The sequence below is a fragment of the Manacus vitellinus genome, unplaced genomic scaffold (assembly GCF_001715985.3).
Source record: "Manacus vitellinus isolate BGI_N305 unplaced genomic scaffold, ASM171598v3 scaffold_4_pilon, whole genome shotgun sequence".
NCBI classification, from domain to species: Eukaryota; Metazoa; Chordata; class Aves; order Passeriformes; family Pipridae; genus Manacus; species Manacus vitellinus.
The window spans coordinates 2,529,814-2,546,446 of record NW_021940604.1 but is presented as its reverse complement, the minus strand read 5'-3'; the positions used below and the strand labels follow the sequence as shown (position 1 = coordinate 2,546,446).

At 42.9% G+C, this 16,633-nt stretch overlaps 1 protein-coding gene across 5 annotated transcripts in view; it reads right to left on the bottom strand.

The window, feature by feature from the left end:
- Positions 1-15,671, bottom strand: part of UST (uronyl 2-sulfotransferase) — a 224,628-nt gene extending 208,957 nt beyond the window's left edge. For 3 of the 5 annotated variants that reach the window (XR_003916111.1, XM_029962819.1, XM_029962820.1), the window contains exon 1: positions 15,284-15,404. Coding sequence is in view for 4 of the 5 variants with exons in the window: in XM_029962819.1 (XP_029818679.1) it covers positions 15,284-15,377 (94 nt within the window). In the remaining variant the exon portion in view is untranslated. Of the gene's footprint in view, positions 1-15,283 lie in introns of all 5 variants that reach the window. The other 2 variants (XM_029962817.1, XM_029962818.1) reach the window with 1 other exon arrangement.
- Positions 15,672-16,633: the final 962 nt, after the last annotated feature.

The following is a 16,633-nucleotide window of genomic DNA, read 5'->3' as shown; positions in this document are numbered from 1 at the left end:
TCTGTACGAAAATTTTCTGTTTCCAGGCTTTGCGAGTCAAAACACAATCATGCTGCAAGAGCAAAGAGCTAGAGCATCCCATTTAACCAATCTGCCTGAAAATTTCATAATTATTTTGTGCTCGTGACACGGTAATGATTCTGTTACAGTGCAAGAACAAGTTCTCTGGTAATTTTTCTCATACAATGCAACAACTGTTATCACGGAATTAAGGAAAAGCTGACTATATGGCTGAAGCTGACTATATGGCTTTTAAGCTGTGTTGGCTATATAAAGCAGCTGTTTTAATATTTACCCATGCCACAAATACAACTTTTTCCACTCACAGTATAGGCTTGGGTGAGCAAATTCCACAGAGGTGTTGAAGACAGCTGTAGAAAGCAGCAAGAAATGCTTTTCAGTAGGAATAGGCTCCTTAACACGCACTTATCACTTATCTGCTCCCCCAGTACTATTCCTGTCTCTTGCAAGCTCCTTTTAAGCAGAATACATTAAAAGATATTCTGTTCTAGCATAAATCAGGAAATTTTTACCCAGCAACCTGTCCTTCTCTCACCCCACTTTTTCTTTTCCCACCTATCACTCCCACATGGTTCCCTCTCATTTTGAGAGTCTCAAGCTCAACAAACAGTTCTGCAGTAGCAGGCCTCCCTAGCAATGGGCATAGGGTGAAGAAAGACTAAAAATTGCTGCTCACAGACAGGAAAATACGAGTTTCCTTACCTGGGCTGAATGGAGGCTTTGCTGGGCAAATGCTGCTCCACATTTTGGCAGACCTGGTTTCACACATCCCTGAACCATCTTGTGCTTCAGAAGCCCCACCAGAAAAACAACTTCATTACTTTTCAGGAATGTTGTGCAGATATGAACCTCACAGACTGTACAAACTCAAACCACCCCAGCCAGGAGAGGCAGGTAAGCACTGAGGTAAAGGTAAGTAAAGACTTTCCATGTTGCTGAGCATCAGTGTTTTGTTGCACATGTTGCAAAGATTTCTGGGAAAACCCTCACCTTTCTAAGAGTGCAGTGAATCTTTGCCCTATTCTTGATACTGCTGTTGATCAGCCAAATAACACCAAGAAAGCATACCCTCTCTCTGTACCCTTTAAATAAAAAATAAAAAAAAGTGTTAATAAATACCTTCATCTCTGACATGCTAGATGAAAACTGCTGTATGAGGATAAAAAAAACAGAGTTGTACTCTGAGGTCAGGAGTGACAGAGGGAAGAGGAAGCGAGAAGGACACTTAGCAGCTTCTTTTGCAGAAGATGGAAAGATTTCTTTTTCTATGACGCTTCAGCAGGAAATTTCAAGCCTGCCTTTTTTTTTTTATTGTAAGGAAGAATTTTATCAATTTATACAATAGCTCCAAACACACATCTCTATCTATGCAGTAGGGTAGTATAAAGAAATTCACTATACACATCCATTATCTTGGGGACAGTTGGGTCCATTCCCCCCCACAAACTTTATAACCCTCAGTAACATCTTTCTGAATCTCAAGTCCCTCTTGCACTTAATATGAGCAGCGTATACACCATCACCAAGCCCAGAACCACAGCACACAGATACAGGGAGGAAAGTGCACCAGCCCACTGAGATCCCCACCAGATAAAACCCATTGGATCCTCCACTGCTGCTATACACTCTCACTGGCACGACATGCAGTACCCTTGAGCCAGCAGAGTGAAGAGGGGAGTGGTAGTGCCAACAACGGTATCACAACCACCTAAACAAACTTAATGCACCCAGCTAACTGAACACCTCAGGATGGTAATAAGATCCAGTTACTGTCAATCTCAGCTGTATTTGAAGGTGAAAGATACAATATGCTATTTAAAACTCTTTCAGCTTGTAAAATTCATAACCAAAGAGTTCCAGAGAAAAAAAAATGAATCTGTCAGCTGTTTCCATGTAGCATAGTGCAAAATACAGACAACTGCTGAGCTGTAAAGAATTCTAGAGCTTTGCCAAATTTTGCTTCATTGATTAGATAAGACAAGAATGAGATTCGAAGCTGGACAGGGGAAAATGCAACAGGTTTAATAGAGTAAGGCTGTTTATCAGAAGATTAAATAACTCACTCTGAATTTGACTAACTCTCCAGAAAAATATTATTGAATGGATGAAAATAAGTGATAGGTTTTGCTCATTATTACTGAGGCAAGGCAGAGAGCTTGCAGTTAGAGAAAAAAGCATTTACTACTTCAGCTTTCATTTAATCCCACTTCTGAGAATGGCTCCTTCACATGCAAAACACAGGCAATATTATCCAGTTTTCAATATGAACTTCCATCAGTTAAAAAGCAATTTAAGAAACAAATCTTCAACAGAAAGACCATATGCAAGTACATGGTATTTATTCAGATTCCTCTCTGTCTCACATATGAGCTGAAAAAGACCTAAGAATCTCCTGCTTTGCAAAGGACTTCCCTCACACGTTCTTGGATCAGGTTCCCTTGTCCAGAAGGTGAGGCCACACCTGGAGTACTCTGTATCCAGTTCTGGGCCCCTCAGTACAAGAGACATGAGTGTACTGGAGAGAGGCCAGCAAAGGGCCATGAAGATGATGAAGGGATTGAAGCATTTCACATATGAGGAAAGGCTGAGAAAGCTGGGACTGCTTAGCCTAGAGATTAGAAGACTCAGGGGGATCTTATCAAGGTACAGAAATACCTGAAAGAAGAAGAAGGCAGAGCCAGATCCTTTTCAGTGGTGCCCAGTAACAGAAGCAAAGGCAGTGGGCACAAACTCAAACACAGGACATTCCCTTCGAACATCAGGAAACACTTTTTTACTGTGAGGGTGACCAAACACTAGCACAAGTTGTCCACAGAGGTTGTGGTGTCTTTATCCTCAAAGATACTCAAAAGCCATCTGGAGATTGTCCACCAGCTCTAGGTGGCCCTGCTTGAGCACAGGGGATTGGATCAGATGACCTCCAAGCTCAACCATTCTGTGAGGGTGGCTGAAAAATCATTTAGTTCTGTCAGAGAATTAAATTGCTTTGAAAATACTCAGCAATCAGGGGATGTGTATCTACACCAGCTACTCTTCGATTTTATAAAAGATCAAAACTTCTCTTTCCTCCAAAATTGCTTCTGGTTTTAATATTTCCTCAGACAGTGTGTGGCAATGCATTCTCAGATTGCAGCCAGCTCTCACTCTTTCCTGTCTCCATGCCTGTTCCTAATGGTAGCCAACATTTGTTACCATTCGCTTTTACATATATATATAAAAATGTGTATATACATACATATCTGTGTGTGTGTGTGTATATGATGCAATGACCAAAATGACATTATGGAAAAAACCCCACCAAAAAACCAAAACAAACCAACAAATAATCTTCCCTCACCCTCCACTCCCCCTCAAAAAAAACCCAAACACAAAACAAACCACCACACAAAAAAATCCCCTCCAAAAACTCAAATAAACACAGGTGGTAGAGCTTGGGCCCCACTACTTTGTTTTTCGTCCCAATTTACTTATTGTGCTATGTCCCAACTGGCAACACAAAAAGAAATCTGCACATTTGTATGGGGAGTTCTGCTAGGAGAAGGACAATCAGCTGCAGATATGAAAGGAACTGAAGAGTCAGCAACTTCACAGCCTTTGCCTTACAATATCTGCTGCAACTTTTCAGATTATATCAAAGCTGTCATCACACACCCTTTTCATAGAACTGCAAGACTTAGGGAGAAACAAACATGGCACCAAGTCCACCCATCAAGCAGGAATAGATACCTCCTGCAGTGCTATTTTTCCAGTGCATTATCTGGTTGTTGTTTTCATGCATCCTAAGAACTCAGGTTTCAATGACCCACTGACATGAAGTGATGACCAATCTATTTAAACATCTAGCTAATGTAACTTCCAGGCTCCTCTCCACACTCCCCATCCTTCTCCTTCTCCTCTTTGGAAGCCTCCCACTGGTTGTCAACCAATGTTTCTGAGAACAAGTACCATGACAACCCAGATTCTTCCCACCAAACTTCAAGCAGTTCACTGTGTGCAAGTCAGGGGCTCTGTCATTGTAAAGACATAAGTAGCCTCAGTTAGTCTGTGGAGATACCACTGTCTTTCCATGCTGACTTCAGGGGGAACCTCCAAAAGGAGTCAGGTCCTTACAGACAAGCCATACACAGTTTAAATCTTGTGTAACTTTTCTGAGCAAGACACCTGTCTGTCCCCACTTCTCCCTACTAGTTCTCTCCTATTTAAAAAACTCTTCTTGGCACTGTATTGCCCAATCTGAATGCAATTTCTACCTATAATCTCATCAAACTTATACAGAGGGGGTCTACCAACATTAGACCTCCAAGATCTTTCTGTGTATTTCAAAGTACCTCATCAGTTTTTCCTTACCCTTTGAGAATGCAAAGGCATGGGCTGCTTCTGGGACACATCTTCTAATATCCCACTTACTTCTGATTTTCAACACACAGATTCAGATGGCTCTTCTCTAAATGCAGACCAGGCAAAAGAGGCAAGAGTATTTGCTCTATGATGCAAGTCACTGAGGAAAGAAAACCTGGATGAAGGAAGCAGGATCACCAGCAATACATGACTGGGAATTCACCAGCTACTAAACATGGTTTGGTATTGTAGAGGAACAGATTAACAAAAGGACTGGGCAACTACCTGTAAATACAAGAGGAGCAGAAGGAAAAGAATGTTCTTACATCTTGGAAGGCAACAAGAAAAGACATCAGAAAGACTGAATAAAGAGAGCACATTGATGCTGGTCATACTTAATGCTCTCTCCTACTAATTGCTATGAGATAAACACAGGCATAATAACACTAATCAATTTCTATAGATATTCACAGTTATTTATCTGAAATCTAACCCAAAACTTGAATATTGTGAGATAATTCTGAAACACTTTCTGAAACAACATCATAAGGCTTGGTTTCTTCTCATATCTCCCCACCTGCCCCAATCCCTTCCGGACTCACGTCCATTTCAACACAACTCACTGCCATGAAGCAAAAGTGTACAGCTTCATAGTCTGGATAGACAAAAAAAAACCTGTTCAGAGAAACAGTGCAAACTCTAATCTACACAAGAATTCCCAAAGTTTAGGATATCTTACGAGGTAAAAAGACACATAACTGGAATTTAGATTTCAAAAGCAAGCTTTGAAATCTGGCTGAAACATCATATAAAGATCTTTGAGAAAATCACTTTCCTTCAAAGAAACCTGCCTTTCCATTCAAAAGCCAAGCAACAATAGAGGCTTCACAACAGTCTCTAGTAGAAATTAGGCAAAAGCTAAGAAACAGTCACTTATTCTAACAACTTCATTGTACGTATTTCGGAAACACTTATTATGAAACTATAAGGACAGTTGTAACAAACCAGCTCCTTCCCCAAAAATGTCTAGGATGTTCCTCATCAGGGAAAAAAAAAAAAAAAGTAGAAATAACAAATCAAATCCTCTTGACTAGCAGTTTTTAATCCAAACACTGGCAGCTCATCTCACAGAATTGTCACTTGCTAGCACTTAGTAACCTTGTAAGAGTACAATGTTATATTGGCATCCTCTCTCGGGGCAGATACATTAAACTGAACCAACCAACCACTTGATCCGTAGAGGTTTTTAAAATAAACATTCTCAGGGGTACTAAAACATACTATTTACACATGGCAGAGGTGCACTGCTTCTTTACTGAAATTGCCATGGGCACCATGATTTCCATTCCAGTCTCCTGATGATTTCTACTCTGAATCATTAAGTATGATAAGTAGGAAGCCTTGGCAAGCATCCAAATGTCTATTTCTAAAGCATTAGCACTCAGAAACCGTAACACAAACCTAATCATTGTGCTTCCACAGTTACAAACAAAGCCAAACATCTATTTTCAACAAAACAGGGTCTGCTTCCCTCAGTGCAGCTCTAAAGAGCAAGAGAATAAAATAAATTTCAGTCAAATAATTGCTCTCTGCTTCCTATCCACCCCTCCAGTCTCCAAACATCCTCTAACCCAGATTCTAAAACAAAAAAAAACAAATGCCTCATTATATAAACATAAGTTATGTTTGAAAACCTATTTGCCTGCTCACCAATAACGATGGGGAAAACATTCCTTAGTGAAAAAAAATCATCTGTCATCACTTTCCACAGCTTTCACTTGAAAGTTAAAAAAAGTAATAATAATAATAATAAAAAAAAAACAACAAACAAACCAAAAAAAAAACCCAAAAAAAACAAAACCAAAAGCATTAGCTAAAAGCAGTGGAGCCACTGCTGCACCAGTCAGATTTGTTCTTACAGTCAAGCATCTCTGCTGCCCAGGGAAAGGCAGTAGTGACTAAGGCAGTGGCAGCTTGGTGTTCCCCTCCAAGTTAATGTCAACAGCCTACAGGCAGCTGACATCTCCAAAAAGGGCCGATCCTACTTGCATCATATGTCTATAATAAACTGTAATGACCTGGAAATGGCTCTCTCCCCTCAATGATAAGACAGGAAATGCAGAAAAATAGCTGAGAAGGCTATGAATCTTATAGCAAGATCTGAAGAGGAACCTCATTGTCACCAAAGGATTCTTATCCTCTTCTTGCCCCCATGGTATGAACAAGCAGCCCCTAGACCCTTGCTAGCCCTAGTTCCAAAACTTACTGGTCCAAAAATACGACAGCACATAAAGGCGACAGGAACCTCCCCCTACCACCCAGTTCTTCAGGAAAGACAATCCAATTAGAAAGGGCTGCAAACATCCTCAGAAGTTATCTGCCCTGAATAACAATGCAGTAGCTTATTTTGGTAAGTGTGTTCACACACACTCACACGAGCACACAGACTGGCTATTCACTCCCCTTGGCTGTACTTGTAACAGCGGAAACACAGGGCTTTCTTTCACATAGCTGCAATTTAGAACAGTGCTCACAAGGGGTAAGCAGCAGGTGCAAAGTCACAACTTCAAAAAAAAAAAACCTACAACAGACTTGTTTGTCCAGTCCAAGATGAAAATTTAAACTCTTACATCTTACCTGAAAACTGGTCCTTGCAAAGAGAGACAGCTATGAAAACAAAATAACCAGCAGTGATCTTCTTGAATAGGTTACAGGAACCAGAAGCTAACAATATGCAAGTACTTTCACATGAAGCAAAGAAAACAACCCAAAAAGAAGTGCTTTCTTAAGTGCTCAAAATTTATGTCCAAAAAATTGTGGTGATTATCCTACAGAACACACTCAGATAATTTCAGTAATTCCAGATTTTTGCTAGGCACAAAAGACAGCAGAAATTATCTTGTAAAAAATGCCTGAATTTAAATGATGGGATCAGAAGAAGAGGTGGGGGAGAAAGAACCAATCATCATCTGGAAATGGGGGGGGAGGGCAGAAAAGGATACTGAAAAAATATGAGAATAGGAAAAATAAATGTGTTGTTCTTTTTCTTTTTAACCCATTATTATATATTGTTTCAAGCTTTTGTGTCAGAACAGTCCTAGGTTCTTATTCGACCTATTCAACCATTTTACAGAGTGTTCCCACCAAAAATCATGTCAAAACCAAGTCCCTCTTTATACCTTCATCATATGTTCTGCAAATTTTGATAATAGAGACCTGTACTTAAATAACAAATGAAGAACTTCCACTTACTGTCACAGTTGATTTTGACACGCGCTACTGCATTCAAAACAGTTTTATCAGGAATCAGTGCAGTAGAGCTAGCACAGATGTTAATTAATCTCAGATTCTTTACTAGAGTTAAGGGGGGAAAACAATTAGACAGCCTTTATTTTCCCCACAGAGCATTAAGTGTTGAACTTTATGAGTGTTGAAGTGTATGAGTTACTTTTGCTATAGAGTCTCTCTTTCTGGCAGCCTTCAATGCTTATCATTCTTTGTAAAACACTAAGCAAAAGCAATTTTCCTCCTCCCTAATTTTGTATGAAAATATGAGAACCAGTGCAATGACCACTTTTTTCCTCCTGGCAGCCACAATTCCTTTTGACCAAGCACCCTCTGACAGAGAACAAAATGCTTCCCATTCATTTTGGGTGAACAAAGCTTCAATAAACCGTATTTTTACTTTCATTTTTGCAGATGAAGCCTAAGCAGCACCACTGGAAACAAGAAATAAGTGATTTGGTTATATTCTCCTGGACATGAAGCCTTCTATATGGGGACGCATCTAAAAATTGAGGCCCTTTGATAAGACACTGGAAACCAATTATAGCAATAACTCCTAAAGTAAAACTGCACAGACACTGTGATAGTGAACAATGGTGACACCCTTGAAAGAAAAGCAACTGGACCACTGACTTTGCCTCAGTCTACACAGGAGCTCCCTTCTAACACTGTCTGCCTTATCTCTTTGACACAGCCAAAAACACTCCATGACAAAAGGATTTATCAAAAGCATCTTTTCCCCTTCAGCGTTTCTGTGGCTATGACCACTACAATAGCTGAGAATATCATATTCTGTTACACATTTATCTAGGGGATTAAACACAGACAGAATTAACACACAATTTGTTCAATGTAACATGAAGTCTGCCAGGGCAGGGAACTGAAGCCTCCCTTATCTTCTCAAGCCCAAGTGGAGCGTCCCATTTAACCACCATACTTACTCTCTTAGAGGTGTGTATACCACACTGCCATATAACCTAGAAGTAAACCAAACCAAAATAAACAAATTTTTGAAAAAGCTGTAGTAATATTCCCTGGCATCACAAACTGAACTAATCCTTTAAATCCCTTGCCAAATTACAAAGTTGACAATATGAAAAAGAAATATGTACAAATCTGCATATATGCAATTCCCAATTCCCAGACTGGAGTCTGATTTGAAAGCAGAAAATACATCCCTGAATAAATGCTGTCCACTTTTCCAATATTTTTAGAATATTATCACAACACATTCACACAATCTTAAGCATTTTTTCTATGACTTCACTGTACAGTGTGTTTTTGGCCAGCCAGCAGAATGTAGTTCAGAGACTACTTAATCTTTTTGAAAGGAAAAGGCTTCAGTTTTATGATCTTGGTCATAAAATGAGGTGTGTTCTGGTTCTCCATAGAGTATTCCTTGACAGCACCACGTGTTAGGCAAAGCTTTGTTAATCTCACAATCAGACAAGCTGTGAGAGATGAACAGTCTTTTAACAAAAGCTTCTTGGAGACAAGGCACCTCTTTTGTCTTCCAAAAAAGCTCACTTATAACTTGAGAGTTTAGCAACCTAAATGGAAGTCCAAACATATTTTATCTAAAAGATAATATGTATGGCTTTCACAATAGCAAAATGAGGATGTCCAAAGAGGACAGAAAAGCTAATTAAGGAAGATATAGCTACAGACTTTCCATTTTGGTTCAGGTCACCTCTTTCCAAAGCTTTTAGAAAGCAGCTTCTAAACTGACTTTTCAGTTCCTTACAGTGTTAATGAATTTTAAAATTTAATAAATTCCAAGTGTAATGCAACTACACAATCCATTGAAAAGTGAGAGAAAAATCAAAATGCTTTAGAGTACAGAAAAGCTCTTTTGAGAACTACACATTCTTGAGAACAATCAGGAAAAAATCTGTCAATAAGAATATAACCAGGGCCTTGTTAAAAGCATATTCATCTCAAAATGGGTATTGTGTCACCACACAGCAGATCTCACCCACAGACCTGTCCTTCCTTGACTGTGTGTCTCCTAGTCACACACCTGAAGAGCCTTCAAAACTGTAAAGGATTCATGATCCATGTGCAAAGCAAAACTGGATGAGACATCCCTTTTTGGCCATGCTGACTATCTGCAATAATAAAGTATGCTAGGTGCTTCTATTGTTTAGAAAAAACCCAAACCAATTCCCCTCCAAAAAAACCTCCAACTTTTTTTCCCCCTTCTACAGCTTATAAATAAAATTTGTATACAAAACAGTCACTTTGATTATTTGCTTTGGCTAGTCAGTTTTTCTTTTTTGTTCCTCTCTTAACCTGTTAATGAGAAAAAGTCAGACAGGTCAAGAAAAAAGAAAACAAAAACAAACAAACAAAAAAGCCCCAAACACAACACCCTATTAAAATAGAGCCAATTCATACTACCTTTATTTAAATAAAAAGTTTCACTTGCTGTTTAGTTTTAAATATTTTCGAGATTATTGTCACAACCTTCTCAAATACTCAGATTTCTTTCTGCTTCTATTATGGTTATATTCCCCTATGTGTCTAAAATAAACACAACTGTTGTTGTGACAACTTTAAGCCTACCAAGCCCATCTGGCCAAAATACCCGAGAGCTTCCAGTGTCATGAAGAGTGAGAGTAGGGAGCAATATAGCAACTGTTTGAGGAACACAACTGGTCACTTAAGTCTTTTGTCTTGCAACTTTTCACATGCCCTCAAACCAGTGTACTTGCTGGCAGGTTCCTGGGGAGTTCAACAGGGGAAATGTTTTAATTGACATGAACAATGAGTTTGCGCAGCAAATACTGAAGATCAAAAGATTTTATTTTTTTATTGGTTATTAAAGGGCTACTACCAGCCCTTGAAAATTCTCATTTCTGTAATTTGAAGCACATATATATCATAAGTCAAAGCAGAGAATAAAGCAATGCAAAACCACCACAGTTGCATGGGAATGGAGCCTCTAGTGCATTCCCCAAAAGCCACTGGGTTGTCCAAGATTTATGATTTCTGTCTTACTCATCTAAGGGAAGACTCTTCTCACTTCCTCTCACTGTTGGAGTTGGTTTTCAATCAGCGAGCCAGGATTACCTTGGCAGAATCAAAAAGCAAGACCTCATTTGTACAAATCCCAATACTGCAGTTTATTACTGGAAAGAAAGCCTGGCAGTTTTTAAACTTTCCTGGTTTTTGGAGCTCACAGATGGTCCAGGACTGGTATGCACCCCCATACAGCAAATTTAAGCCTACTGACAACAGATGTACTTTTAAGTATCTTCCACAGATTCTTTAGAAATAATCCACTAATGTCCATGCCCTCACCAATTTCATGCTGAAAAGCAGGGCTCTAGATCCCTCCTGATGGGATGACCACAGTGTGAAACTTGAGCTGTGTAGTTGTGAATCACATCCAGAACAGATAGCAGAAACCATTAGCTTTCCACAGACCTTTCTGTACTCTGAACTACTATAAGCTTGAAGTCAAAACAGGATAAACAACAAAGCACAGCCTTGTATCTACTACTCCATTCTCATTTGCTCTGGAATAAAAGAGATGGCAACGCAAAGTGGAAATATTGAATACAGCTACTGTCTCCCCTACAAACTGCCATAATGTTTCCCCAAGATTATCCCCAATCAGTACGGCAATCAAACAAAAAGGGAGACACATATTGATAAGATGCCAGAGAAGCTGGCCTGGGAGAAAAAAAAATTTACTAATAGTCTGAATATTCTGAAAACACACTGATCTTCCCACCCTTCAAAGGGAAGTTCATAGAACTAGGTAAACTTTCACACTTCACTCCTTTTCAAATAAACTTATACCTCCTCCACAGCATATGATGCAGCCCTAAGAAAAAAATGAAAGTTTCTCAAGCGCAGTGTTTTCACACTGTCTTGATTCTCTTTTATGCACACACCTGCCTAATGCAGGTGTGATTTCTATCCAGACCACTATTGAAGTTTTGTGTTGTTACTTAGGAATTTCTTTCAAGTTCTGAGGTAAAAAAATTCCAATCATTGCCTCCACAGTAACATAACTAACCATGAGCAGTGCACTGAAACTTGCAAATAAAAACCCCAGAGTCAGACAAGAGGACCCCTCCCCATGCTATGGAGGCTACAAAGTAGTTAAACAGAGAAATCAATATTCGCTTTAGGCTATTCCTTCTCGGTTCTTGTAGATTTAAATACAATGAGGGTAACTGCGAAATTTCCACACTGCAAACATGGTTTGCAAACTAACTGCTCATTTTTTGTTTGGAGATTTAAATTATAACTGCAGAAACTGTGGGTTGGAAGAACTTCAGTGGAAGAATTGCTTGTACACTGGATCTGTGGCTTGAAGGGAAAAAAAAGAAGTTTAATTTTTTTTAATGTCATGAAACTTGACTAGTCCAACTGCTGTATAAAACACACATGCACATGTAGGGCTTTGGAAGTTAGCAGGACTGGATGTCCAATACCTATCCCTCCAAGTAGTTCTGTTAGGTCCCTGGAAGACAACGAGCCTATTGATTGCAAAAAAATTGTTCAGAATTTGCAAACCTTCCCAACTGGATACCTTGAGGAGTATGCACCACTCTTGTAAGACTTCCACTCAGTTAAAAACCAAAAAAATAAAATGTTCAGCAGTGTCACCCACATGGATCAACTCTGACAACCCAAGTAAAACTACAGACCAAGGAAGTGTAAAGTAACTTTATTTAGAAAGGTGCATGCAAGCAGGCACCTTACTACCCAGAGTATGTTCCACTTGTCTGCAGAGGCAGCAGCCCAGCTTGCTTAGCAGGTACTGAGACTCCAACCACAAGGACTCTGTTTCCCTCTCAGCCATTGTCCTGGTGAGGGATGTTAGGCAAGTCCCTGTCTTCTTAACATCCCAGGTCACCAAGACACAGAAAGGAAATTCCTACACTAATTGATATAACAAGTACAGAAATTCATTAAGAGAGATTAATAGATCTGTCTCCTTTCTCTTGAGAAAATCCTACACTTCAAAAGAACCCCAAACCATTTTCAAATAAGACTGCACTCCTTTCCCAGAGGCTCATCACGTTCAGGCATACACAACAAAGGCTTTTCTGCACTTGCTGAGCACCTCACAAAAATTATCATGACCCATTCTCCAAGACACAGTGGTTTCCAAGCCTTTCATCTGCAGGCCTCAGAAGATTTTCCAGCAAACATGCAACTACTGCCTAGGAGGGATTAAGGTAGTAGATCCTAGTTTTACTTCCTGGATCCCTGAAAAGCAGTCAAAAGGCCACAAAGTGAGAAGCTGAATAACCCTGTGTTTCTTGCAGTCTATTACAACCCAAGCTAAGCAAAATTTAACCTTGATGAAAACTAAAATTTTAAAAATTGACAAAAATTTTCCTCTGAAAACCAGAAGTCTGTGTTTAATCCCATTAAAAACTCAATCAATTGTAAGCAAAATCTTCTTCTACCACGGCAGAAGCATGAGCTGGGCTTGTTCAGTCTAGAGAAAACTGAGAGGAGATCTCATGAATGCATATAAGTATCTCAAGGGCAGGTGTCAAGAGGATGATGCCAGACTTTCCAGTGGTGCCCAGCAACAGGATGGGGAGCAATGGCCATAAACTAAAACACAAGGAGTTCCACCTCAACATGAGGAAGAACTTCTTTACATCAAGGTTTGCAGAGCACTGCAACAGGCTGCCCAGGGAGGTCGTGTAGTCTCCCTCTAGAGACATTCAAAACCCACCTGGAAAAGTCCCTGTGGCACCTGCTTTAGGTGACCCTGCCTTGGTGGGGAGGGTGGACTAGATGATCTCCAGAAGTCTCTTCCAACCCTAGCAATTCTGTGATTCTGTGGTGGAAAATTTGTCAGTTTCCTCTTTGGTGCAGGAATTTCTTCCTAAGTGTAACATTAAAGGAAGAAAACAAAGTTGTTAAAACTCAAGCCAAAATTGTTGCTGTGTTTGTGAAGTAATATTCAAAGTATTTCTTCTTCTCATGTTTTCACTTGAATTTTCACTGACTTTTTACAGCAGAATCACAGAATATCATGATCTGGAAGTGACCTCTGTTCTCCTGGTCCTATTCTCCCAACAAAACAGTCACAAATTGACTTGGGTTGCTCAGGGGCTTGTAAAGCTGAGTTCTGATTATCTACAAGGATATTACAACCTCCCTGGGTAGCCTGTTACAATGTTTGGCTACTTTCACATTGAAATTTTTTTTCCTAATATCTTATTGGAGTTTCCCTTGTGGCAACTTGTATCTGTTGCCTCTTGTCCTACTGCCTCTCCATACCTCTCAACAGTTAACTGAAGACATGGGATAGTTTTCCCATAAAGAAAAGCAACACATGCACACAGAGCTGCATTTTTAAGCTGTTCATAAAATATGTACACATAGGAAAGGATTTTCAGCTTATTTTTTGCAATACAAGAACTGTACTTTTGTTTGCAATCTAACACAGTTTCTTACGGCTTGGCCTTCTGCAGCATATACCACCAAAGACTTGTTCACAGATAAGTAAAACAGAGTAACTAATGTGTGAAGGGACTTTAAAGACCATCTAGTTCCAATTGCTCTGTGATGGGCAGGGAACACCTTCCACCAGACCAGGTTGCTCAAAGCTCCATCCAACCTGCCCTTGAACCTTGACAGGGATGGGGCATCCTCAGCTTTTCTAGGTAACCTGTTCCAGTGCCTCACCACTCTCATAGTGAAGAATTTCTCCTTAATAGCTAAACTAAATCTACCTTCTTTCAGTCTAAAGTCATTCCCCCTTGTACTACCACCATCTGCAACAGCTGTGCCAGACTGAGGTACTTATATGACTTCACGATACACTCTGTTTCACCCAACTTCTCTCTTCCATGCTAAGCACGGAAGCAGCATTTAGCGACGTAGAAATTCGAAACAAAGAAAAACCACGGGAAAACTTGTGGTCAGCACGAAGATGAGATCTACAGGCCACAGTGCGGGCTTGTACCTGCTCCACCACGGCACCTCCTTCGGGGTTGCGCAGGCTGTGGCAAAGCACCAGAGCGAGCTCGAGTGTTCTAGCGCTGCTGCGCTGACCCTGCTAGCACACCCTTCTCTCCAGAAGCAAACCTGCTGCACAAGGATGGATGCAAAGTGTATGTTTCGGTTTTAGGATTTTTTTTAATTTGTTTGTTGGTTGGATTTCTACAACAGCATCTTCTGCTATGGGCCACCCGTACCCCCTTCCTCCTCTCCGGGACACAGCGCCGGGCGGGGAGGCGCTGACAGCTCCGGGCGGCTGCGCCCGAGCTGTCCCGGTGCGCTGCCCTCCGCTCCGCCGCCGCCACCTCGGACCGACCCGATGGCGAGGGGCAGAGCGCTCTGCAACTGGGACCGGGCAGACAAAGAGCCGCCCCGGGGCGCAGAGCAGTCTCGGGTCTGAAAAAGTTCCGAGGGGACTCTGCTCTCGCCAGCATGAACTTCTGCGAGGGCACGCCCCCCCGCTCGGCTCTCGGGGCGCAGCCGGCCAGTCCCGCTCCAGTGTCAGACCCCACCGCCCCGCTAGGGAAGCCCCGGCCTCCCGCCGCTCCAGCCCCCGGCTGCCCCCCGGCCGCATCCCCGGCGCGGGGGAGCCCCGGCACAGCCACCACGGGGGGTGAGGAAGAGCCGCACAAGTCCCCGCCGCCGCTGCCCTTACCCAGATAGTGCCGCAGGTCCAGCAGAAAAGTGCGGGGGGCCTCCGTTGAGTGGTAGAAGAGGGAGCCCAAACAGAAGAGCAGCAGGGCGGCCATGCAGAAGCCGTAAGTCGCGCAGCGAAGAGGCAGCAGCGAGAGGCAGGCGAGAGGGGCCGCCGCCTCTTTCAAGCCCCCCGCCCTGGCCCGGGCCCCTCCCGTCGCGGCCGCCGCCGCCGCGGGGGGCCGGGGCACCGGGCAGTCCCCGCCGCCGTGCTGCTGCTTCTTCTTCATCCTCCCCTTCGCCCCCTCCGGCTCACGCAGCCCGCCGGGGGAGCGCATCCTCCATCGCCTGCCCGGCTCCGGCTGCCCGCGGCGGGGAAAGTTCCCGGCCACCTCAGGGGACCCGTCCCGTCCCCATCGCCGGCTCCGCGGCAGGCGAGAGTCCCCGGCGCTGACGGCGGCTTGCTGCTGCTGCTTTGCTGGTGCGGAGCGCCGCTAAGGGGAGGGGAAGGAGGTTGGTCACCATCCCGGCTCCCTGGGGCTCCTCTCCTCCTCCGCCGCCGCTCTCGCTCCCTCTCTCCGCTCGGGCCCTCCCGCCCCGGTGTCAAGTTACAGCCAGCACTCCGCCGCCGGCCGCCTCCAACTCGCGGTCCGACTTGTGCGCGCCGCCCGGCCCCACCGCCTCCCGCCCGCCCCGGCCCCGCCGCCCGCCCACCGCGGTCCCGCCCCGGCCCCGGCCCCGCCATGCGCCCGTGGCCTCCGCGCGAGCGACCCCTGCGGGTGTCGCCGCCGCCCCGGCCTCGCACACCTCCCTCGGCCCGCCGGGGTCTGACATCGGAGTGATGGAGACAAGACTAACGCAGCGTTAAGATCCGCTGCCTTTACGTTCGTGTGATGTCGTTCGTGAGGGAAGAGCGGGACCTCTCTTTCCCTTGCAGCTTTGCTGGGGTGATTGAAGCGGAGCTGTTGTCTATTGGGGACAAGGCTTTAGACGAGTACAGAAATCACAAAAGATTGCTCATGCAGCCTTAATTTGACCCCATTGCACATATGGCTTATGATACAGCCTCTAATTACTGAATCATACTATTTTTTCTAGACAGGTTCTTCCAGCCCTGTGACTGGTGGGTGAATGGCATTCACTCAGCGCTGAGCTGTTTAATAGCTTCATCCTCTTTATACAACATATGTCCCTGGTATGTCCTGATGGCTTATTTGGAGCTGTTCTTGTTCTTGGGCATTGTCTGAAGTAGAAATACATTTCATTCCTCCATGCAGCTGCATTGCCAGTGCAGCAGTGGAGGGAGAAGATCTTGGAGTGGTAATGCTAGTTCACTGTTTTGTTTATGGACCTGGCTGGAAGTAGGGGGGCT